Source organism: Opisthocomus hoazin, chromosome 29, assembly GCF_030867145.1.
Source record: "Opisthocomus hoazin isolate bOpiHoa1 chromosome 29, bOpiHoa1.hap1, whole genome shotgun sequence".
NCBI classification, from domain to species: domain Eukaryota; kingdom Metazoa; phylum Chordata; class Aves; order Opisthocomiformes; family Opisthocomidae; genus Opisthocomus; species Opisthocomus hoazin.
Window position 1 is genome coordinate 1,369,788 of NC_134442.1, and position 25,452 is coordinate 1,395,239.

The window sequence follows — 25,452 nt, forward strand, 5'->3', positions numbered from 1 at the left end:
TTGTGTGCAGCTTGGGTATTTGAGAGGACTAGACTGAAGAAATTCAGAACTGTCATAACATGACTGCACTAACTTTTCTGGTAATTGTCTGAACCAGTATCAACTAAATTTTGAAAAAACAAAGCATGTTGGAGGTTGATCATAGAATCACAGAATCACAGATGGTAGAGGTTGGAAGGGACCTCTGTGGGTCATCTAGTCCAACCCCCCTGCCCAAGCAGGGTCACCTACTATAGGCTGTAGAGGACCTTGTTCAGGCGGGTCTTGAATATATCCAAGAAGGAGACTCCACAACCTCCCTGGGCAGCCTGTTCCAGTGCTCTGTCACCCTCAGAGGGAAGAAGTTCTTCCTCATGTTCAGACGGAACTTCCTGTGCTTCAGTTTGTGCCCGTTGCCCTTTGTCCTGTCACTGGGCACTACTGAAATGAGCTTGGCCCCATCCTACTGACACCCACCCTGCAGATATTTGTAAGTATATATTAGGTGCCCTCGCAGCCTTCTCTCTTCAGGCTGAACAAGCCCAGCTCCCTTAGCCTCTCCTTATAGGAGAGATGTTCCAGTCCCCTCACCATCCTCGTAGCCCTTCGCTGGACTCTGTCCAGTAGCTCTTCATCTTACTTGAACTGGGGAGCCCAGAACTGAACACAGTTCCAGATGGGGCCTCACCAGGGCAGTGTGAAGGGGAAGAAAATCCTCCCTCGACCTGCTGGCCACACTCCTCCTAATGCATCCCAGGATCCCATTAGCTTTCTTGGCAGCCATGGCATACTGCTTGCTCATGGTTAACCTGTCGTTCACCAGGACAACCAGATCCCTCTCCGCACAGCTGCTCTCCAGCAGATCCACTCCAAGCCTGTACTGATGCATGGGGTTGTTCCTCCCCAGGAGCAGGACTCTGCATTTGCCTTTGTTGAACCGCATCAGGTTCCTCTCTGCCCAACTTTCCAGCCTATCCAGGTCACGCTGAACGGCAGCACAGCCTTCTGGTGTATATACCACACCTCCCAGTTTGGTGTCATCAGCAAATATGCTGAGGGTACATTCAAACTCTTCATCCAGGTCGTTGATGAAGAAGTGAAACAAGACTGGGCCTAGTACTGACCCCTGAGGGACACCACTAGTTACCGGTCTCCAACTAGACTCAGCGCCGCTGACTACAACCCTCTGAGTTCTGCCATTCAGACAGTTCTCAATCCACTTCACCAACCACTCATCTAGCCCACACTTCCTGAGCTTCCCTAGGAGGATATTATGGGAGACTGTGTCGAAAGCCTTGCTGAAGTCAAGGTAGAAAACATCCACGGCTCTAACTTCATCTAGCCAGCCAGTCATGCCATCGTAGAAAGCTATCAGATTAGTCAGGCATGATTTCCCCTTGGTGAAGCCATGTTGACTACTCCTGATAACCTTCTTTTCCTCCACTTGCTTGATGATGGCCTCCAGGATAAGCTGCTCCATCACCTTTCCCGGGATGGAGGTGAGGCTGACCGGCCTGTAGTTCCCTGGGTCCTGCTTCTTGTCCTTTTAGAAGATTGGAGTGACATTGGCCTTCCTCCAGTCCTCGGGCACCTCTCCTGTCCTCCAGGACCTCTCAAAGATGATGGAGAGTGGCTCAGCAATGACATCTGCCAGCTCCCTCAGCACTTGTGGGTGCATTCCATTGGGGCCCATGGATTTGTGGGTATCCAGATTGTTTAATCGATCCCTCACACAGTCCTCCTCAACCAAGGGAAAGTCGTCCTCTCTCTAGGTTTCTTCTCTTACCTCCAGGGCCTGGGATTCTTGAGGGCCTGCCTTGACACTGAAGACTGAAGCAAAGAAGGCATTCAGTAGCTCTGCCTTCTCTGCATCCTCTGTCACCAGGACACCCACCTCATTCAGCAGCGGCCCCACATTGTCCCTAGCCTTTCTTTTGCTGCTGATGTACTTGAAGAAGCCCTTCTTGTTGTTTTTGACATCCCTTGCCAGCTCCAATTCCAAGTGGGTCTTGGCCTTTCTCGTCACATCCCTGCACGCTCTCACCACGTTTTTGCACTCTTCCCAAGTGGCCTGCCCCTCTTTCCACATTCCACGGACCTTTCTCTTCCACCTGATCTCCACTAGAATCTCCTTGTTCAACCATGCAGGTCTCCTTCCTCCTTTGTTATACTTCTTTCTCAGGGGGATGCACCGCTCCTGAGCGTGGAGGAAGTGACATTTAAACAGCGACCAGCACTCTTGGACCTTCCTGCCTTCGAAAGCCCTGGCCCATGCGATTCTTCCCAGTAGCTCCCTGAAGACGCCAAAGTTAGCCCTTCTGAGGTCCAAGGTTTTGATCCTGCTTATCGCCCTGCTTCCTCCATGCAGGATTCTGAACTCGACCATTCCATGGTCACTGCAGCTGAGTCTACCTCCGACCTTCACAGCCTCCACCAGTCCCTCCTTGTTTCTTAATACAAGGTCCAGCAGAGTGCCTTTCCTTGTGGGTTCCTTCACCACTTGCGTTAGAAAGTTATCGTCGATGCTCTGTAGGAACCGCCTGGATTGTGCCTGCCTAGCTGTATGGTCTTCCCAGCTGATGTCAGGGTGGTTGAAGTCCCCATGAGAACCAGGGCCTGTGATTTTGAGGCTGCTTGTAGCTGCCTGTAGAAAGCCTCATCAATTTCCTTCTCCTGGTCAGGTGGCACTGTAATGTCACCCGTGTGAGACTGTCCCTTAATTCTTACCCACAAGCTCTCAACTCGTTCCTCATTTGCCCCCAGGCCAACCTCAATGCATTCCAGTTGCTCCCTCACATATAGAGCAACTCCACCACCTCTCCTTGTTGGCCTGTCTTTCCTAAAGAGTCTGTAGCCATCCATGACAGCATGCCAGTCATGCGAGTTGTCCGACCACATTTCTGTGATGGCGACCAAGTCATAGCCATCCTGCTGTATAATGGCTTCCAGCTCCTCCTGTTTTTGCCCATGCTAAGTGCGTTGGTATAGACACACTTGAGCTGGGCAGCAAATCTCACCCCTGACCCTGGCACGCCAAACCTGGGCTCTTCCCTAGTGAGCTGGGTGATGTCCCCTTCCCCCTTTGAACCTCGTTTAAAGCCCTCTCAATGAGCCCCGCCAGCTCTGTTTAAAGCCCTCTCAATAATCCCCACAGCCTGTCCGACCTTCTTCTTGAGAGCCATTCCACATCCTTTTCTGTGTGGCCCCGCTCTGTACCTGCTAGAGGGGTGGGTCTAGCGGCCTGGCTGCTGGCGATGGCAGAAGGGAACACAGGTCATAGGGACCCCGCAGTTGGAAAGACCGAGTGTCTCGGGCCAGCTCCTGGTGGGAGCGCTGTGTGCGTGCGCAGTGCACTAGCGAACCTGAAGCTGGCCTAGCTCTCGAGCAAGAGGACAGAGACCTTTTCAGTCCCGTGGGTGGCATGTGGCTGCAGCCTACCTGACTGATCAGCCCCAGCATTCACAGACCTTACAAGAGGACCAGGCCTGCCAACCACCGGCCACATCTCCACCTGCTGGAGTCAGGAAGGACTTGGAGGTGCTTGACCACGCATACCCCGAGCTGCTTCCCACCTAGGCACGTCCCCTCTGCACTACCTGTTTGGGGGCTGTGGTGATTAGGGACAGGGCTCAGCCAAACAAGCAAAGCTGTCTCTGCCAGAGTGCTCTCCCCAGAATGACCCCAGCTCTTCCTTCACATATTGCTGAAGTGTGCCCACCTCTCACACCATTCCCTCTTAACCACCTGCAAAAATCTGCTGCTGGCATCACAGAGTATCCACAGAAGACAAGTGACGTTCTCCAAGGCCACCTTCTGCCTGCTCTAAGCAGATATCGGGCACCACCTTCAGGTCAATTTTTGAAAACCAAAGCAGCGTGGAGTGCGGTTTGTTTGGGGACGTCTTCTAGTGCCTATGAAGCCATGCTGCTTCCAATTGCACGTCTATGGCCACGCATAGCAGGCAGTGCGACTGCCTGCACCAGTGTTGGCCCAGAAGAGCAATGTAGCTGGTAGACAGCAAGGACACGGAGCCTGTCAGAGGGCGTTGCGGTGGCAGACAGAGCCAGCGTGGAGCGTGCTCCATCTGTGTTTCGCTGTGCTTTGTGCAGGACAGGATGGCAGTGCTTGGCTATACTTGGTTGATTTGGCTTGCACATCCCTGCTTGCCTGCCGCGGCTGTAAGCAGATTGGCTCTTCAGCCCCCAACCAGGTGCCTACTGCCTGTAGTAGTTCCGTTCTGCGGTGTCAGTTTCTTTGGGAAGGACCTGGTGGCAAGTGGCTGCGCAGAGCGGGGTGGCAGTGAACTTCCCAAAGAGGCTATGGTGCCACACTTGGTTTTCCCGGCTAGCTGTTAGCAGGCAGCACTGGGAGGCAGGCGCTGCTGCCTGCCACGAGGTCTGCAGAGCCTCGTCCCGCAAGCAGAGCATTCAGCGGGGGTCTGCTGGGGGTGTCCGAGCCCAGCTTCTGCCTCCCCTCCTACTCGGAACCCTCCATGTTGCCCGCCCCCCCCTAGAATCCACAGTGCCCAGCACCCGGAACCAGCCACTCTGTGACATCAGCCACGGGGCCAAGGGTTCCCTGGGCAACGGGACTGCTGCAGGCACTACGTCGGCTGCTGCCCTGCTGGCCACCAGCTCTCGCTTCTTGCAGCTGCCACGTGCCGCTGGCAGCCATGAATTTTCTCCCCGTCCTGGTCCTGCTGGCCGTGTGCTGGCCGGCGTACGGCATGTGGGACAACTGTGGGTAAGTGGCCCGAGGCTCTGGGAGGGAGCTGGGGCAGCCCTTGTGGGCTTCACTGGCGGGTGCTCGCTTTTCCCCCTGGCCACACCAAAGCTTCCCAAACGCCATGTGGGAGCCTCAGTTCCTTGCCAGCAGCCAGGCCGCTGGCACAACTCGCCTACGGGGCTCAAGCACAAACAGGGGTAGATGGACGCATGCCCCACAGGGTTCCGCGGTCCTGCTGTCCATGCAGCGCCTGGTGGGGGGGAAGGGGGCTGACCTGCAGCCTCAACAGCAGCAAGCCACCGAGCAGGACATTCATCAGTTTCTGCTTACAGAGGGACCTGCGGGCACCGGCCCATGGATTCTTACTACGGCATGTCACGCGTCGTGGGTGGCACCGATGCCCAGCTAGGGGCCTGGCCCTGGATCGTCAGCATCCAGAAGCCCATCATAGGAGGCATAGCGCATGTCTGCGGAGGGTCGCTCATCAGCCCACAGTGGGTGCTGACAGCAGCCCACTGCTTCATCACGCCCGGGTAAGGAGGACCAGGGAACAGCCCCACAGCACTAGCACGTGCCCGCTCCACAGCAGCACGTGCTAGCGCCATCCCGCTTCCTTGCAGCACGCCCAGTGCCTGGGCACTGCCAAGCCCAGCTGAGAGACTGCTCGCGAGAGGGCTGGGCTCACGCCACGGCTTCCTAGCAGCCTCCCGCCCGACACTCCTTGTGCCCAAGGCGTGCTAGGGCAGTCGCACCCTCCGTAGCGCTGCCTTCCTCTCTGCCCTGTGCAGCAGAAGGCAGGCAACTGCTGGGCTGCTTGCAGCACGTGGCTGCGCTCCCTCTGACCCCTCTCTCCACCTGCCTTGCAGGCACATCATCATGTGGCACGTGGTGATCGGGGCCAGCCACTTGACTCAGCTGGGCCCTGAGACCCAAGTGCGCACTATTAAGCGGCTACTGGTTCACGAGCACTACAACAACATCACGCAGAGGAACGACATTGCCTTGCTGGAATTGGACCAGCCTGTCCTGTGCGGCTACTACGTGCAGCTTGCCTGTGTGCCCGACGCCTGGCTGAGAGTGTCGCAGCTGAGAAGCTGCTACGTCAGTGGCTGGGGTTCCACGACTGCAAGAGGTGAGTTCCCAAAAGGGAGTGGTGTCCTGAGCGCAGGCTGGGCACACTGGGGAGGCGGGGTGGGCTTCCTGACAGCAGAGGCGAAAGCCAGAGTCGGGCTGCGGGGTGCATGCCGATGGAGAGGTGGGCCTGGCCCATTACCCCAAGCAAGACAGAAGGGAGACAGCAGCGGCACAGTGCCTCTGGAGACGCAAAGCCCAGCCCTAGGGCAGGGCTTCAGCCAGACACCGGGGGGGTGGGGGGGAGGAGAGGAGAACTGGCAGCGAGCTGCTGGCTGTTAACTCCTTTCTGTGCTGACAGCTGGGGGACCAAGTTATGTCCTGCAGGAGGCCAAGGTCCGCCTCATCGATATCAAGCTCTGCAACAGCAGCCGCTGGTACGGAGGGGCCATCCACAGCCACAACTTGTGTGCTGGCTATCCGCAGGGCGGCATCGACACCTGCCAGGTAGGAGCGTGCTACAAGTCCACCCCCAACAGCACAGGCAGCCCTGTGGCAACCGCCCAAACCTGCCCCAGCGCGTGCTTTGCCTGGCAAGTCAGCCTGCCACTGCTGGGTCCCCTCCACTCTTGGGGTTCACCTCCCCTTGCCCAGATGCAGGTCCTTGCCCAGGGCCGCCCTTGTCCCAGAGGCCTGGCTCTCTGCCCACAAAGCCCATCTAGTGCTCTGGGCAGCCCACAGCTCCAGAGCCCAGTCCTGCAACATCCGCCTTCCACACATCCAGGATCACTGTGCAAAGAGGACAGAGAGAGAGCCCTGCCTGACTGGCCCACCACCCCCTGCCAGACAAGCTTCTGTAGGCTCCAGCACCTGAGCAGAGCCTTTGTGTGCAGTCAGGACAGCTCTGGCAGCTGCTGCGGGAGAGAAGGAGCCAGCCAGAGTGCTGACCGGGGCCACCCAACACCACCTTAACCCTCTCTCCTCCGCTGCAGGGTGACAGCGGTGGTCCTCTGGTCTGCAAAGATAACACCAACGACTACTTCTGGCTTGTTGGAGTGACCAGCTGGGGGAGAGGCTGTGCCAGACCAAACCAGCCTGGAGTCTACACCTCCACGCAGCACTTCTACGACTGGATCCTGCTACAGATGGGACTGCGCTCAGCAAGAAGAGATAGTCCAACAGCACAGCCATGGAGTCATTTTCTCTCCACCTCAAGCCCCTCTCAGAGGCCAAGGCCAACACCAGCACCAACACAGTCGGGCAGCATTAGCTCCTGTCCATTTCCACGCCAGAAGCTGGTGGAATTCTTTACTCTTCTGAAGGAGTTCCTGCAATTCCTCAGGGGAAAAAAGGCTTGAGGAGCAGGATCAACAGGAACCAGCGCAGGCTGCACTGGACCATGATCATTTCCTTCTGGGGCAATGCCTGCTGCTCCAAAGGCAGCCTCAGCATCAAAGGCCTGCTCTGTGCTGCCCGCTCTCCTCCCTGTGGAGGATGAAGCATTAAAGGACTGGGGACATGTGAGCAATCCAGCATTTCTCTAGAAGGCCATGAAGCCTTAGCCTAAGGCCGCAGAGCCTTAGCATAAGGCCGCAAGAGCATCCAGAGGACAAACTGCGGTTGGAATGAGGAAGTAAGAATGCAGAGACAAACAACTCCCAGATGCCGAAGAGGAACTTGCCGCCTGCAAGAAGGCCACGAGCACTGCGCGTGAGCTAGTGACGCACACCAATCATAATCGAGTTACTATGTGAGTTAAATTGATTATCACCAATGGGGAATCGCCGCGTATGTAGTGGGGAATATAAAAGTGAGCTATCTGAGGCTAATAAACGGCTTGTACGTGATCACATTGATCATCGTGTCGAGTCTGGTTCTTCCTCCGCAACACTTCCCAGTGCACACAAATGCTGAAGCTGACTTAGTTCTTGGAATAAAGTTGCCAGGTTTCACAGTTAACCGTGCCTGAGTCCAATTCACTCTCGTGCGCAAGGCAAGGATTTCCACGCCCGGCAAAATGGGGCTGCAGGCAGTCAAGGAGGGCACAAAGGGCAAGAGTCGCTCAGCAGGGCTGACACCATGGCTGGTCAGACAGGAGCGTGCTCAGAGCCACCATGGCATGAATAAGACTGGCACATTGAGGCTAGCAAGAGGATGCAAAATAATGATGCGACATGCAGACAACTCTGGGGATGATGATTAGGACCTGGTTGAAGCCTTTGCTAAATGGAAAGATGAAAGAAAGCTGGCAGGAGTTACAGTGCCATGAGGAAGAGCCAGATGTCACCAGAAGTTAAGGGGGAATGGTGTGAGAGGTGGCCAGACTTCAGCAATATCTGAAGGAAGAGCCGGGGTCATTCTGGGGAGAGGACTCTGGCAGGGACAGCTGTAGCCAGGAAACCACTGCAGTAATGCCACGCAAGGCCAAGATGACCTAGCTAACAGCCCCTGAAAGACCCAATCTGTTCCCAGATGTGACAGACCTGGGAGCAAGGGGGACTAGTAGGCGGGGCTAGGTCCCTTGATTGGGAGGAGACAAGGGCAGAGAAAGTGAGGAGCCAAGGAAGTCGAGGGGGATGAATAAGTGTGGAAAATGGAGAGAAGGGGGGCTCAAGAAGCTCGTCCTTGAGCATAAGCAAAGTGCCGGTTGCTTAGCTTGTTTGGCTGAACCCTGTCCCTACTCCCCACAGCCTGTCCGACCTTCTTCTTGAGAGCCATTCCACATCCTTTTCTGTGTGGCCCCGCTCTGTACCTGCTAGAGGGGTGGGTCTAGCGGCCTGGCTGCTGGCGATGGCAGAAGGGAACACAGGTCATAGGGATCCCGCAGTTGGAAAGACCGAGTGTCTCGCGCCAGCTCCTGGTGGGAGCGCTGTGTGCGTGCGCAGTGCGCTAGCGAACCTGAAGCTGGCCTAGCTCTCGAGCAAGAGGACAGAGACCTTTTCAGTCCCGTGGGTGGCATGTGGCTGCAGCCTACCTGACTGATCAGCCCCAGCATTCACAGACCTTACAAGAGGACCAGGCCTGCCAACCACCGGCCACATCTCCACCTGCTGGAGTCAGGAAGGACTTGGAGGTGCTTGACCACGCATACCCCGAGCTGCTTCCCACCTAGGCACGTCCCTTCTGCACTACCTGTTTGGGGGCTGTGGTGATTAGGGACAGGGCTCAGCCAAACAAGCAAAGCTGTCTCTGCCAGAGTGCTCTCCCCAGAATGACCCCAGCTCTTCCTTCACATATTGCTGAAGTGTGCCCACCTCTCACACCATTCCCTCTTAACCACCTGCAAAAATCTGCTGCTGGCATCACAGAGTATCCACAGAAGACAAGTGACGTTCTCCAAGGCCACCTTCTGCCTGCTTTAAGCAGATATCGGGCACCACCTTCAGGTCAATTTTTGAAAACCAAAGCAGCGTGGAGTGCGGTTTGTTTGGGGACGTCTTCTAGTGCCTATGAAGCCATGCTGCTTCCAATTGCACGTCTGTGGCCACGCATAGCAGGCAGTGCGACTGCCCGCACCAGTGTTGGCCCAGAAGAGCAATGTAGCTGGTAGACCCTCAGTCTCAACCTGCCATCAGGTTCACCTCCGTTTCTGTCTTGTCTCCTGTCTCTCAGTGCTCTTCCCTCTGCCAGGCACTCTTCCCAGTCACTCCATCACCTGCCAGTGCCTTTCGCTGTTCTTGTGTTTCGATGGCAGGTGGTACCTTGAAAGCACTGTCCCAGCCATGGGACCTGCACCTATTTCTCTCCTTTCGCCTCTTTGTGCTCTGGCTGCGTGACACTTTCTTTGACCTCAGAGGCCCTTTGTGCCTGGCTCTCTCCTGCTGCTAAAGCCTGTTCCTGCAAGAGAAGAGGCAATTAGTTGGTGTCTCCTCCCTGCTATCTCACCTGCATCTCCCTGGCCTGGGCAGCTGGTGGGAACTGTCACCATCAGCCCCAGCTGTCCTAGAAGTCCTCTCCTGGCTCTGGGTGTGCTTGGCATCGAACGTGGTTCCTGAAGGAGAAGAGCAAAACTCCAAGTAACTCCTGGGCACCAACCTGCTGGGAGAGCTCATTTGAAGGCAGTTGGCAGCAAGCCCCAAGGCTGCTCCAGGGGTGCTCCCTGTCCCGAGCTCAGCCACAGGTCCCACACCCGGCTCTCTTGTTACCAAGAGGGATTTGCTTGCATTTTCCTTTTCTTGTAATTCGTGCGTGGGTGCTGGGAAAAGAGGCAGCAGAAGGACGCACTGGCTAAAACCCCTTCTTACTGCCAGCCATAAAGGTGCCTCTCGCCTGGGAGCACGAGAAGGACCCCGTGTTACCACTCTCCATTCCTTACAGGCAGTCTGAAGACTATTCACATATTCATTTTCATACACCACCAAAGTTTTAGCCTCATGTCCCAGCAGTTTGTTTAGAAAAACGTACAATTTAAAAACGTTTTAGAATATCAAGACACCATCTGAAGTCTCCAGCGATGTCTGAAATGTTTTGAGTTGGCTTTGTCCTGTTTCCTTAGATGCTGAAATATAAGTTAGAACAGCACCACACTCGATCACTTCTCTTTTTTTCACATGTCACACAGTGGAATAGAGATGAGAGATCTCCCAGGGAAGTGACAAAAAAGCGGGCCCTGAGCTGGAAGCCACGTGTAGCTGTGTCAGCATGGCACTGTGCTCAGAGCTAAAATCAGTACAATACATAGGCAACGAAGCAGCTCTTTCTGCAAGGTACAATTCCATGTCATACTGACAGAAGTAGATCGTGAGAGTGCCTTGCAATTCTTAAAATGCACAATATTGCATGGCATAGACATGTCTGTTGTCTTTGCCTGCAGCAGAAGGCTGGAGTGGAAGGAAGACACAGAGGAGACTCCTCGCAGAGTCAACATGGAATGAGTAAGAAGAGGGGAAAAAAGTCCCAGAAGCAAAGGTCAAACACATCACCAAGGCATTAAGCTTATTAGCTTGCGGTGCGGTACAGACTGCTTGTTTTCTTTAATAACACTTGATTTTGATTGTGATAAACCACAATACAAACCAAAACACCATACAGCAGTCAATGCAATAAAAAATACAGTACGTACAATAAACGCAACGCCAGGCCCTGCAATACATACCATGCAACTCAACACATACGATACGTACAATACAACACATGCATTGCAATAATGCCGTAGCATGACATACAACACAATATAGGATACAACACCAGCACCACAACACAACACGCACAGCACATACAATAGAAAATACAACACACGCATCACATACAACACATGCTACAGCATACACTGTGTACTGCATACAGTCAAATGCATACAGTACTAAAGACAATACAAACCAAAATACAATGCCTACAACACAAACACAGGATATAGACAAGGCAATCTACGCCACACCATACAACACCGTATCATCCAATACCATACAACACACAGTAGGCACCACACGATAAACAATACAATACCGACACAGCATGCAGTACATACAATGCCTGCATACAGTACAGTGCATACCCTAACCTTCATCAAATAGAATACAATAGATACAGTGCAGAACATAAAATACAATACACCATATACCATACGTGACAGACAATGCAATGCATACTAGACAATACAAATCCCAGTAGTCGAGAAAATACAGTACAAGAAACACCATTCCATATATTCTGTACAAAATAATACATAAAATACCTACAATAACATCAATGCCTTACTGTACAATACATTAAAGAGAACACGTAAAATACATTATGACACATAAAATACATAAAATGCAATACAAAATGCAGTGTAACATTATACCATACAATACCATACCATACAATAGATAACATACAGTACAATATAATACAAACTACAATACAAAGAATACAATAAAAACCAGCAGACCATACCATAGAATACAATAAACCCCATACTGTATATACCATACAGCACATGCAATACTTAGGAAAAATAAATACCATGCCATGCAATAGAATACATACAGAAAATGCCATACCATAAAATAAAGCGCAAAATTCACTCAGCCTTCTCTCCCTAGACTCAGCTTTGTGCCTGTGGATGGAGGCTGCCCATGCTTCACAGACTCCCATGCCCCATGGGCCAAGTGCCCACCCCTCCTCTGCCACTCCTTGGTACACTTCATGCTTCACACTTCTGATCTTCAGAGCACTGCACCAATATTAACTAATCTTCTCTCAAATTTCTTTTACCTTCTTCCACATACGCTTCCTGTGTTGTTGCCTCATGAAGATGTCTTTGGCCTGCTCTTGTCCCTGAATTGTTATTTTTTTACTTTGAATTTGATATGTTATATAATCTGTGGGGTTGATCCCGGGGTTTGATTTATCTTGAAGATCTCAAAATGCAATCCAGCCTTACAATCGATCTGTAACAAATGAAGGACTATCTTGACATTGCAATAATAGATAAAACAGACTGTCTGAAAGAGGCTTGTGTGCAGCTTGGGTATTTGAGAGGACTAGACTGAAGAAATTCAGAACTGTCATAACATGACTGCACTAACTTTTCTGGTAATTGTCTGAACCAGTATCAACTAAATTTTGAAAAAACAAAGCATGTTGGAGGTTGATCATAGAATCACAGAATCACAGATGGTAGAGGTTGGAAGGGACCTCTGTGGGTCATCTAGTCCAACCCCCCTGCCCAAGCAGGGTCACCTACTATAGGCTGTAGAGGACCTTGTTCAGGCGGGTCTTGAATATATCCAAGAAGGAGACTCCACAACCTCCCTGGGCAGCCTGTTCCAGTGCTCTGTCACCCTCAGAGGGAAGAAGTTCTTCCTCATGTTCAGACGGAACTTCCTGTGCTTCAGTTTGTGCCCGTTGCCCTTTGTCCTGTCACTGGGCACTACTGAAATGAGCTTGGCCCCATCCTACTGACACCCACCCTGCAGATATTTGTAAGTATATATTAGGTGCCCTCGCAGCCTTCTCTCTTCAGGCTGAACAAGCCCAGCTCCCTTAGCCTCTCCTTATAGGAGAGATGTTCCAGTCCCCTCACCATCCTCGTAGCCCTTCGCTGGACTCTGTCCAGTAGCTCTTCATCTTACTTGAACTGGGGAGCCCAGAACTGAACACAGTTCCAGATGGGGCCTCACCAGGGCAGTGTGAAGGGGAAGAAAATCCTCCCTCGACCTGCTGGCCACACTCCTCCTAATGCATCCCAGGATCCCATTAGCTTTCTTGGCAGCCATGGCATACTGCTTGCTCATGGTTAACCTGTCGTTCACCAGGACAACCAGATCCCTCTCCGCACAGCTGCTCTCCAGCAGGTCCACTCCAAGCCTGTACTGATGCATGGGGTTGTTCCTCCCCAGGAGCAGGACTCTGCATTTGCCTTTGTTGAACCGCATCAGGTTCCTCTCTGCCCAACTTTCCAGCCTATCCAGGTCACGCTGAACGGCAGCACAGCCTTCTGGTGTATATACCACACCTCCCAGTTTGGTGTCATCAGCAAATATGCTGAGGGTACATTCAAACTCTTCATCCAGGTCGTTGATGAAGAAGTGAAACAAGACTGGGCCTAGTACTGACCCCTGAGGGACACCACTAGTTACCGGTCTCCAACTAGACTCAGCGCCGCTGACTACAACCCTCTGAGTTCTGCCATTCAGACAGTTCTCAATCCACTTCACCAACCACTCATCTAGCCCACACTTCCTGAGCTTCCCTAGGAGGATATTATGGGAGACTGTGTCGAAAGCCTTGCTGAAGTCAAGGTAGAAAACATCCACGGCTCTAACTTCATCTAGCCAGCCAGTCATGCCATCGTAGAAAGCTATCAGATTAGTCAGGCATGATTTCCCCTTGGTGAAGCCATGCTGACTACTCCTGATAACCTTCTTTTCCTCCACTTGCTTGATGATGGCCTCCAGGATAAGCTGCTCCATCACCTTTCCCGGGATGGAGGTGAGGCTGACCGGCCTGTAGTTCCCTGGGTCCTGCTTCTTGTCCTTTTAGAAGATTGGAGTGACATTGGCCTTTCTCCAGTCCTCGGGCACCTCTCCTGTCCTCCAGGACCTCTCAAAGATGATGGAGAGTGGCTCAGCAATGACATCTGCCAGCTCCCTCAGCACTTGTGGGTGCATTCCATTGGGGCCCATGGATTTGTGGGTATCCAGATTGTTTAATCGATCCCTCACACAGTCCTCCTCAACCAAGGGAAAGTCGTCCTCTCTGTAGGTTTCTTCTCTTACCTCCAGGGCCTGGGATTCTTGAGGGCCTGCCTTGACACTGAAGACTGAAGCAAAGAAGGCATTCAGTAGCTCTGCCTTCTCTGCATCCTCTGTCACCAGGACACCCACCTCATTCAGCAGCGGCCCCACATTGTCCCTAGCCTTTCTTTTGCTGCTGATGTACTTGAAGAAGCCCTTCTTGTTGTTTTTGACATCCCTTGCCAGCTCCAATTCCAAGTGGGTCTTGGCCTTCCTCGTCACATCCCTGCACGCTCTCACCACGTTTTTGTACTCTTCCCAAGTGGCCTGCCCCTCTTTCCACATTCCACGGACCTTTCTCTTCCACCTGATCTCCACTAGAATCTCCTTGTTCAACCATGCAGGTCTCCTTCCTCCTTTGTTATACTTCTTTCTCAGGGGGATGCACCGCTCCTGAGCGTGGAGGAAGTGACATTTAAACAGCGACCAGCACTCTTGGACCTTCCTGCCTTCGAAAGCCCTGGCCCATGCGATTCTTCCCAGTAGCTCCCTGAAGACGCCAAAGTTAGCCCTTCTGAGGTCCAAGGTTTTGATCCTGCTTATCGCCCTGCTTCCTCCATGCAGGATTCTGAACTCGACCATTCCATGGTCACTGCAGCTGAGTCTACCTCCGACCTTCACAGCCTCCACCAGTCCCTCCTTGTTTGTTAATACAAGGTCCAGCAGAGTGCCTTTCCTTGTGGGTTCCTTCACCACTTGCGTCAGAAAGTTATCGTCGATGCTCTGTAGGAACCTCCTGGATTGTGCCTGCCTAGCTGTATGGTCTTCCCAGCTGATGTCAGGGTGGTTGAAGTCCCCATGAGAACCAGGGCCTGTGATTTTGAGGCTGCTTGTAGCTGCCTGTAGAAAGCCTCATCAATTTCCTTCTCCTGGTCAGGTGGCACTGTAATGTCACCCGTGTGAGACTGTCCCTTAATTCTTACCCACAAGCTCTCAACTCGTTCCTCATTTGCCCCCAGGCCAACCTCAATGCATTCCAGTTGCTCCCTCACATATAGAGCAACTCCACCACCTCTCCTTGTTGGCCTGTCTTTCCTAAAGAGTCTGTAGCCATCCATGACAGCATGCCAGTCATGCGAGTTGTCCGACCACATTTCTGTGATGGCGACCAAGTCATAGCCGTCCTGCTGTATAATGGCTTCCAGCTCCTCCTGTTTTTGCCCATGCTAAGTGCGTTGGTATAGACACACTTGAGCTGGGCAGCAAATCTCACCCCTGACCCTGGCACGCCAAACCTGGGCTCTTCCCTAGTGAGCTGGGTGATGTCCCCTTCCCCCTTTGAACCTCGTTTAAAGCCCTCTCAATGAGCCCCGCCAGCTCTGTTTAAAGCCCTCTCAATAATCCCCACAGCCTGTCCGACCTTCTTCTTGAGAGCCATTCCACATCCTTTTCTGTGTGGCCCCGCTCTGTACCTGCTAGAGGGGTGGGTCTAGCGGCCTGGCTGCTGGCGATGGCAGAAGGGAACACAGGTCATAGGGACCCCGCAGTTGGAAAGACCGAGTGTCTCGGGCCAGCTCCTGGTGGGAGCGCTGTGTGCGTGCGCAGTGCACTAGCGAACCTGAAGCTGGCCTAGCTCTCGAGCAAGAGGACAGAGACCTTTTCAGTCCCGTGGGTGGCATGTGGCTGCAGCCTACCTGACTGATCAGCCCCAGCATTCACAGACCTTACAAGAGGACCAGGCCTGCCAACCACCGGCCACATCTCCACCTGCTGGAGTCAGGAAGGACTTGGAGGTGCTTGACCACGCATACCCCGAGCTGCTTCCCCCTAGGCACGTCCCCTCTGCACTACCTGTTTGGGGGCTGTGGTGATTAGGGACAGGGCTCAGCCAAACAAGCAAAGCTGTCTCTGCCAGAGTGCTCTCCCCAGAATGACCCCAGCTCTTCCTTCACATATTGCTGAAGTGTGCCCACCTCTCACACCATTCCCTCTTAACCACCTGCAAAAATCTGCTGCTGGCATCACAGAGTATCCACAGAAGACAAGTGACGTTCTCCAAGGCCACCTTCTGCCTGCTTTAAGCAGATATCGGGCACCACCTTCAGGTCAATTTTTGAAAACCAAAGCAGCGTGGAGTGCGGTTTGTTTGGGGACGTCTTCTAGTGCCTATGAAGCCATGCTGCTTCCAATTGCACGTCTGTGGCCACGCATAGCAGGCAGTGCGACTGCCCGCACCAGTGTTGGCCCAGAAGAGCAATGTAGCTGGTAGACAGCAAGGACACGGAGCCTGTCAGAGGGCGTTGCGGTGGCAGACAGAGCCAGCGTGGAGCGTGCTCCATCTGTGTTTCGCTGTGCTTTGTGCAGGACAGGATGGCAGTGCTTGGCTATACTTGGTTGATTTGGCTTGCACATCCCTGCTTGCCTGCCGCGGCTGTAAGCAGATTGGCTCTTCAGCCCCCAACCAGGTGCCTACTGCCTGTAGTAGTTCCGTTCTGCGGTGTCAGTTTCTTTGGGAAGGACCTGGTGGCAAGTGGCTGCGCAGAGCGGGGTGGCAGTGAACTTCCCAAAGAGGCTATGGTGCCACACTTGGTTTTCCCGGCTAGCTGTTAGCAGGCAGCACTGGGAGGCAGGCGCTGCTGCCTGCCACGAGGTCTGCAGAGCCTCGTCCCGCAAGCAGAGCATTCAGCGGGGGTCTGCTGGGGGTGTCCGAGCCCAGCTTCTGCCTCCCCTCCTACTCGGAACCCTCCATGTTGCCCGCCCCCCCCTAGAATCCACAGTGCCCAGCACCCGGAACCAGCCACTCTGTGACATCAGCCACGGGGCCAAGGGTTCCCTGGGCAACGGGACTGCTGCAGGCACTACGTCGGCTGCTGCACTGCTGGCCACCAGCTCTCGCTTCTTGCAGCTGCCACGTGCCGCTGGCAGCCATGAATTTTCTCCCCGTCCTGGTCCTGCTGGCCGTGTGCTGGCCGGCGTACGGCATGTGGGACAACTGTGGGTAAGTGGCCCGAGGCTCTGGGAGGGAGCTGGGGCAGCCCTTGTGGGCTTCACTGGCGGGTGCTCGCTTTTCCCCCTGGCCACACCAAAGCTTCCCAAACGCCATGTGGGAGCCTCAGTTCCTTGCCAGCAGCCAGGCCGCTGGCACAACTCGCCTACGGGGCTCAAGCACAAACAGGGGTAGATGGACGCATGCCCCACAGGGTTCCGCGGTCCTGCTGTCCATGCAGCGCCTGGTGGGGGGGAAGGGGGCTGACCTGCAGCTTCAACAGCAGCAAGCCACCGAGCAGGACATTCATCAGTTTCTGCTTACAGAGGGACCTGCGGGCACCGGCCCATGGATTCTTACTACGGCATGTCACGCGTCGTGGGTGGCACCGATGCTCAGCTAGGGGCCTGGCCCTGGATCGTCAGCATCCAGAAGCCCATCATAGGAGGCATAGCGCATGTCTGCGGAGGGTCGCTCATCAGCCCACAGTGGGTGCTGACAGCAGCCCACTGCTTCATCACGCCCGGGTAAGGAGGACCAGGGAACAGCCCCACAGCACTAGCACGTGCCCGCTCCACAGCAGCACGTGCTAGCGCCATCTCGCTTCCTTGCAGCACGCCCAGTGCCTGGGCACTGCCAAGCCCAGCTGAGACACTGCTCGCGAGAGGGCTGGGCTCACGCCACGGCTTCCTAGCAGCCTCCCGCCCGACACTCCTTGTGCCCAAGGCGTGCTAGGGCAGTCGCACCCTCCGTAGCGCTGCCTTCCTCTCTGCCCTGTGCAGCAGAAGACAGGCAACTGCTGGGCTGCTTGCAGCACGTGGCTGCGCTCCCTCTGACCCCTCTCTCCACCTGCCTTGCAGGCACATCACCATGTGGCACGTGGTGATCGGGGCCAGCCACTTGACTCAGCTGGGCCCTGAGACCCAAGTGCGCACTATTAAGCGGCTACTGGTTCACGAGCACTACAACAACATCACGCAGAGGAACGACATTGCCTTGCTGGAATTGGACCAGCCTGTCCTGTGCGGCTACTACGTGCAGCTTGCCTGTGTGCCTGACGCCTGGCTGAGAGTGTCGCAGCTGAGAAGCTGCTACGTCAGTGGCTGGGGTTCCACGACTGCAAGAGGTGAGTTCCCAAAAGGGAGTGGTGTCCTGAGCGCAGGCTGGGCACACTGGGGAGGCGGGGTGGGCTTCCTGACAGCAGAGGCGAAAGCCAGAGTCGGGCTGCGGGGTGCATGCCGATGGAGAGGTGGGCCTGGCCCATTACCCCAAGCAAGACAGAAGGGAGACAGCAGCGGCACAGTGCCTCTGGAGACGCAAAGCCCAGCCCTAGGGCAGGGCTTCAGCCAGACACCGGGGGGGTGGGGGGGAGGAGAGGAGAACTGGCAGCGAGCTGCTGGCTGTTAACTCCTTTCTGTGCTGACAGCTGGGGGACCAAGTTATGTCCTGCAGGAGGCCAAGGTCCGCCTCATCGATATCAAGCTCTGCAACAGCAGCCGCTGGTACGGAGGGGCCATCCACAGCCACAACTTGTGTGCTGGCTATCCGCAGGGCGGCATCGACACCTGCCAGGTAGGAGCGTGCTACAAGTCCACCCCCAACAGCACAGGCAGCCCTGTGGCAACCGCCCAAACCTGCCCCAGCGCGTGCTTTGCCTGGCAAGTCAGCCTGCCACTGCTGGGTCCCCTCCACTCTTGGGGTTCACCTCCCCTTGCCCAGATGCAGGTCCTTGCCCAGGGCCGCCCTTGTCCCAGAGGCCTGGCTCTCTGCCCACAAAGCCCATCTAGTGCTCTGGGCAGCCCACAGCTCCAGAGCCCAGTCCTGCAACATCCCCCTTCCACACATCCAGGATCACTGTGCAAAGAGGACAGAGAGAGAGCCCTGCCTGACTGGCCCACCACCCCCTGCCAGACAAGCTTCTGTAGGCTCCAGCACCTGAGCAGAGCCTTTGTGTGCAGTCAGGACAGCTCTGGCAGCTGCTGCGGGAGACAAGGAGCCAGCCAGAGTGCTGACCGGGGCCACCCAACACCACCTTAACCCTCTCTCCTCCGCTGCAGGGTGACAGCGGTGGTCCTCTGGTCTGCAAAGATAACACCAACGACTACTTCTGGCTTGTTGGAGTGACCAGCTGGGGGAGAGGCTGTGCCAGACCAAACCAGCCTGGAGTCTACACCTCCACGCAGCACTTCTACGACTGGATCCTGCTACAGATGGGACTGCGCTCAGCAAGAAGAGATAGTCCAACAGCACAGCCATGGAGTCATTTTCTCTCCACCTCAAGCCCCTCTCAGAGGCCAAGGCCAACACCAGCACCAACACAGTCGGGCAGCATTAGCTCCTGTCCATTTCCACGCCAGAAGCTGGTGGAATTCTTTACTCTTCTGAAGGAGCTCCTGCAATTCCTCAGGGGAAAAAAGGCTTGAGGAGCAGGATCAACAGGAACCAGCGCAGGCTGCACTGGACCATGATCATTTCCTTCTGGGGCAATGCCTGCTGCTCCAAAGGCAGCCTCAGCATCAAAGGCCTGCTCTGTGCTGCCCGCTCTCCTCCCTGTGGAGGATGAAGCATTAAAGGACTGGGGACATGTGAGCAATCCAGCATTTCTCTAGAAGGCCATGAAGCCTTAGCCTAAGGCCGCAGAGCCTTAGCATAAGGCCGCAAGAGCATCCAGAGGACAAACTGCGGTTGGAATGAGGAAGTAAGAATGCAGAGACAAACAACTCCCAGATGCCGAAGAGGAACTTGCCGCCTGCAAGAAGGCCACGAGCACTGCGCGTGAGCTAGTGACGCACACCAATCATAATCGAGTTACTATGTGAGTTAAATTGATTATCACCAATGGGGAATCGCCGCGTATGTAGTGGGGAATATAAAAGTGAGCTATCTGAGGCTAATAAACGGCTTGTACGTGATCACATTGATCATCGTGTCGAGTCCGGTTCTTCCTCCGCAACACTTCCCAGTGCACACAAATGCTGAAGCTGACTTAGTTCTTGGAATAAAGTTGCCAGGTTTCACAGTTAACCGTGCCTGAGTCCAATTCACTCTCGTGCGCAAGGCAAGGATTTCCACGCCCGGCAAAATGGGGCTGCAGGCAGTCAAGGAGGGCACAAAGGGCAAGAGTCGCTCAGCAGGGCTGACACCATGGCTGGTCAGACAGGAGCGTGCTCAGAGCCACCATGGCATGAAGAAGACTGGCACATTGAGGCTAGCAAGAGGATGCAAAATAATGATGCGACATGCAGACAACTCTGGGGATGATGATTAGGACCTGGTTGAAGCCTTTGCTAAATGGAAAGATGAAAGAAAGCTGGCAGGAGTTACAGTGCCATGAGGAAGAGCCAGATGTCACCAGAAGTTAAGGGGGAATGGTGTGAGAGGTGGCCAGACTTCAGCAATATCTGAAGGAAGAGCCGGGGTCATTCTGGGGAGAGGACTCTGGCAGGGACAGCTGTAGCCAGGAAACCACTGCAGTAATGCCACGCAAGGCCAAGATGACCTAGCTAACAGCCCCTGAAAGACCCAATCTGTTCCCAGATGTGACAGACCTGGGAGCAAGGGGGACTAGTAGGCGGGGCTAGGTCCCTTGATTGGGAGGAGACAAGGGCAGAGAAAGTGAGGAGCCAAGGAAGTCGAGGGGGATGAATAAGTGTGGAAAATGGAGAGAAGGGGGGCTCAAGAAGCTCGTCCTTGAGCATAAGCAAAGTGCCGGTTGCTTAGCTTGTTTGGCTGAACCCTGTCCCTACTCCCCACAGCCTGTCCGACCTTCTTCTTGAGAGCCATTCCACATCCTTTTCTGTGTGGCCCCGCTCTGTACCTGCTAGAGGGGTGGGTCTAGCGGCCTGGCTGCTGGCGATGGCAGAAGGGAACACAGGTCATAGGGACCCCGCAGTTGGAAAGACCGAGTGTCTCGGGCCAGCTCCTGGTGGGAGCGCTGTGTGCGTGCGCAGTGCACTAGCGAACCTGAAGCTGGCCTAGCTCTCGAGCAAGAGGACAGAGACCTTTTCAGTCCCGTGGGTGGCATGTGGCTGCAGCCTACCTGACTGATCAGCCCCAGCATTCACAGACCTTACAAGAGGACCAGGCCTGCCAACCACCGGCCACATCTCCACCTGCTGGAGTCAGGAAGGACTTGGAGGTGCTTGACCACGCATACCCCGAGCTGCTTCCCACCTAGGCACATCCCCTCTGCACTACCTGTTTGGGGGCTGTGGTGATTAGGGACAGGGCTCAGCCAAACAAGCAAAGCTGTCTCTGCCAGAGTGCTCTCCCCAGAATGACCCCAGCTCTTCCTTCACATATTGCTGAAGTGTGCCCACCTCTCACACCATTCCCTCTTAACCACCTGCAAAAATCTGCTGCTGGCATCACAGAGTATCCACAGAAGACAAGTGACGTTCTCCAAGGCCACCTTCTGCCTGCTCTAAGCAGATATCGGGCACCACCTTCAGGTCAATTTTTGAAAACCAAAGCAGCGTGGAGTGCGGTTTGTTTGGGGACGTCTTCTAGTGCCTATGAAGCCATGCTGCTTCCAATTGCACGTCTGTGGCCACGCATAGCAGGCAGTGCGACTGCCCGCACCAGTGTTGGCCCAGAAGAGCAATGTAGCTGGTAGACACCAAGGACACGGAGCCTGTCAGAGGGCGTTGCGGTGGCAGACAGAGCCAGCGTGGAGCGTGCTCCATCTGTGTTTCGCTGTGCTTTGTGCAGGACAGGATGGCAGTGCTTGGCTATACTTGGTTGATTTGGCTTGCACATCCCTGCTTGCCTGCCGCGGCTGTAAGCAGATTGGCTCTTCAGCCCCCAACCAGGTGCCTACTGCCTGTAGTAGTTCCGTTCTGCGGTGTCAGTTTCTTTGGGAAGGACCTGGTGGCAAGCGACTGCGCAGAGCGGGGTGGCAGTGAACTTCCCAAAGAGGCTATGGTGCCACACTTGGTTTTCCCGGCTAGCTGTTAGCAGGCAGCAGTGGGAGGCAGGCGCTGCTGCCTGCCACGAGGTCTGCAGAGCCTCGTCCCGCAAGCAGAGCATTCAGCGGGGGTCTGCTGGGGGTGTCCGAGCCCAGCTTCTGCCTCCCCTCCTGCTCGGAACCCTCCATGTTGCCCGCCCCCCCCTAGAATCCACCGTGCCCAGCACCCGGAACCAGCCACTCTGTGACATCAGCCACGGGGCCAAGGGTTCCCTGGGCAGCGGGACTGCTGCAGGCACTACGTCGGCTGCTGCACTGCTGGCCACCAGCTCTCGCTTCTTGCAGCTGCCACGTGCTGCTGGCAGCCATGAATTTTCTCCCCGTCCTGGTCCTGCTGGCCGTGTGCTGGCCGGCGTACGGCATGTGGGACAACTGTGGGTAAGTGGCCCGAGGCTCTGGGAGGGAGCTGGGGCAGCCCTTGTGGGCTTCACTGGCGGGTGCTCGCTTTTCCCCCTGGCCACACCAAAGCTTCCCAAACGCCATGTGGGAGCCTCAGTTCCTTGCCAGCAGCCAGGCCGCTGGCACAACTCGCCTACGGGGCTCAAGCACAAACAGGGGTAGATGGACGCATGCCCCACAGGGTTCCGCGGTCCTGCTGTCCATGCAGCGCCTGGTGGGGGGGAAGGGGGCTGACCTGCAGCTTCAACAGCAGCAAGCCACCGAGCAGGACATTCATCAGTTTCTGCTTACAGAGGGACCTGCGGGCACCGGCCCATGGATTCTTACTACGGCATGTCACGCGTCGTGGGTGGCACCGATGCTCAGCTAGGGGCCTGGCCCTGGATCGTCAGCATCCAGAAGCCCATCATAGGAGGCATAGCGCATGTCTGCGGAGGGTCGCTCATCAGCCCACAGTGGGTGCTGACAGCAGCCCACTGCTTCATCACGCCCGGGTAAGGAGGACCAGGGAACAGCCCCACAGCACTAGCACGTGCCCGCTCCACAGCAGCACGTGCTAGCGCCATCTCGCTTCCTTGCAGCACGCCCAGTGCCTGGGCACTGCCAAGCCCAGCTGAGACACTGCTCGCGAGAGGGCTGGGCTCACGCCACGGCTTCCTAGCAGCCTCCCGCCCGACACTCCTTGTGCCCAAGGCGTGCTAGGGCAGTCGCACCCTCCGTAGCGCTGCCTTCCTCTCTGCCCTGTGCAGCAGAAGACAGGCAACTGCTGGGCTGCTTGCAGCACGTGGCTGCGCTCCCTCTGACCCCTCTCTCCACCTGCCTTGCAGGCACATCACCATGTGGCACGTGGTGATCGGGGCCAGCCACTTGACTCAGCTGGGCCCTGAGACCCAAGTGCGCACTATTAAGCGGCTACTGGTTCACGAGCACTACAACAACATCACGCAGAGGAACGACATTGCCTTGCTGGAATTGGACCAGCCTGTCCTGTGCGGCTACTACGTGCAGCTTGCCTGTGTGCCCGACGCCTGGCTGAGAGTGTCGCAGCTGAGAAGCTGCTACGTCAGTGGCTGGGGTTCCACGACTGCAAGAGGTGAGTTCCCAAAAGGGAGTGGTGTCCTGAGCGCAGGCTGGGCACACTGGGGAGGCGGGGTGGGCTTCCTGACAGCAGAGGCGAAAGCCAGAGTCGGGCTGTGGGGTGCATGCCGATGGAGAGGTGGGCCTGGCCCATTACCCCAAGCAAGACAGAAGGGAGACAGCAGCGGCACAGTGCCTCTGGAGACGCAAAGCCCAGCCCTAGGGCAGGGCTTCAGCCAGACACCGGGGGGGTGGGGGGGAGGAGAGGAGAACTGGCAGCGAGCTGCTGGCTGTTAACTCCTTTCTGTGCTGACAGCTGGGGGACCAAGTTATGTCCTGCAGGAGGCCAAGGTCCGCCTCATCGATATCAAGCTCTGCAACAGCAGCCGCTGGTACGGAGGGGCCATCCACAGCCACAACTTGTGTGCTGGCTATCCGCAGGGCGGCATCGACACCTGCCAGGTAGGAGCGTGCTACAAGTCCACCCCCAACAGCACAGGCAGCCCTGTGGCAACCGCCCAAACCTGCCCCAGCGCGTGCTTTGCCTGGCAAGTCAGCCTGCCACTGCTGGGTCCCCTCCACTCTTGGGGTTCACCTCCCCTTGCCCAGATGCAGGTCCTTGCCCAGGGCCGCCCTTGTCCCAGAGGCCTGGCTCTCTGCCCACAAAGCCCATCTAGTGCTCTGGGCAGCCCACAGCTCCAGAGCCCAGTCCTGCAACATCCCCCTTCCACACATCCAGGATCACTGTGCAAAGAGGACAGAGAGAGAGCCCTGCCTGACTGGCCCACCACCCCCTGCCAGACAAGCTTCTGTAGGCTCCAGCACCTGAGCAGAGCCTTTGTGTGCAGTCAGGACAGCTCTGGCAGCTGCTGCGGGAGAGAAGGAGCCAGCCAGAGTGCTGACCGGGGCCACCCAACACCACCTTAACCCTCTCTCCTCCGCTGCAGGGTGACAGCGGTGGTCCTCTGGTCTGCAAAGATAACACCAACGACTACTTCTGGCTTGTTGGAGTGACCAGCTGGGGGAGAGGCTGTGCCAGACCAAACCAGCCTGGAGTCTACACCTCCACGCAGCACTTCTACGACTGGATCCTGCTACAGATGGGACTGCGCTCAGCAAGAAGAGATAGTCCAACAGCACAGCCATGGAGTCATTTTCTCTCCACCTCAAGCCCCTCTCAGAGGCCAAGGCCAACACCAGCACCAACACAGTCGGGCAGCATTAGCTCCTGTCCATTTCCACGCCAGAAGCTGGTGGAATTCTTTACTCTTCTGAAGGAGCTCCTGCAATTCCTCAGGGGAAAAAAGGCTTGAGGAGCAGGATCAACAGGAACCAGCGCAGGCTGCACTGGACCATGATCATTTCCTTCTGGGGCAATGCCTGCTGCTCCAAAGGCAGCCTCAGCATCAAAGGCCTGCTCTGTGCTGCCCGCTCTCCTCCCTGTGGAGGATGAAGCATTAAAGGACTGGGGACATGTGAGCAATCCAGCATTTCTCTAGAAGGCCATGAAGCCTTAGCCTAAGGCCTCAGAGCCTTAGCATAAGGCCGCAAGAGCATCCAGAGGACAAACTGCGGTTGGAATGAGGAAGTAAGAATGCAGAGACAAACAACTCCCAGATGCCGAAGAGGAACTTGCCGCCTGCAAGAAGGCCACGAGCACTGCGCGTGAGCTAGTGACGCACACCAATCATAATCGAGTTACTATGTGAGTTAAATTGATTATCACCAATGGGGAATCGCCGCGTATGTAGTGGGGAATATAAAAGTGAGCTATCTGAGGCTAATAAACGGCTTGTACGTGATCACATTGATCATCGTGTCGAGTCCGGTTCTTCCTCCGCAACACTTCCCAGTGCACACAAATGCTGAAGCTGACTTAGTTCTTGGAATAAAGTTGCCAGGTTTCACAGTTAACCGTGCCTGAGTCCAATTCACTCTCGTGCGCAAGGCAAGGATTTCCACGCCCGGCAAAATGGGGCTGCAGGCAGTCAAGGAGGGCACAAAGGGCAAGAGTCGCTCAGCAGGGCTGACACCATGGCTGGTCAGACAGGAGCGTGCTCAGAGCCACCATGGCATGAAGAAGACTG

The 25,452-nt window shown here is 55.4% G+C and overlaps 2 protein-coding genes across 2 annotated transcripts; both read left to right on the forward strand.

Moving 5' to 3' along the window:
- The first annotated feature begins 5,058 nt into the window (after positions 1 to 5,058).
- LOC142364770 (acrosin-like) lies at positions 5,059 to 19,346 on the forward strand. The gene is made up of 8 exons (XM_075444898.1): positions 5,059 to 5,237; positions 5,571 to 5,836; positions 6,137 to 6,282; positions 6,768 to 6,928; positions 17,250 to 17,450; positions 17,784 to 18,049; positions 18,350 to 18,495; positions 18,981 to 19,346. The coding sequence occupies exons 1-8, from the start codon at positions 5,059 to 5,061 to the stop codon at positions 19,344 to 19,346; spliced, it is 1,731 nt and encodes a 576-aa protein (XP_075301013.1).
- Positions 19,347 to 22,588: 3,242 nt separating this feature from the next.
- On the forward strand, positions 22,589 to 24,678 carry LOC142364771 (acrosin-like; the record flags this gene model as incomplete). The annotated part of the gene is made up of 4 exons (XM_075444899.1): positions 22,589 to 22,782; positions 23,116 to 23,381; positions 23,682 to 23,827; positions 24,313 to 24,678. Coding segments are annotated over 4 exons (972 nt in total), but the record flags the coding sequence as incomplete, so codon positions are not given.
- Between the last annotated feature and the right edge of the window lie 774 nt (positions 24,679 to 25,452).

Coding starts and splice junctions, on each gene's coding strand:
- LOC142364770 (XM_075444898.1), top strand. CDS start 5,059: ATGGATTCTTACTACGGCATGTCACGCGTCGTGGGTGGCACCGATGCC. Junction 5,837..6,136: donor GGGTTCCACGACTGCAAGAG/GTGAGTTCCCAA, acceptor CTGTGCTGACAG/CTGGGGGACCAAGTTATGTC. Junction 6,929..17,249: donor ATCCTGCTACAGATGGGACT/GCGCTCAGCAAG, acceptor TTCTGCTTACAG/AGGGACCTGCGGGCACCGGC.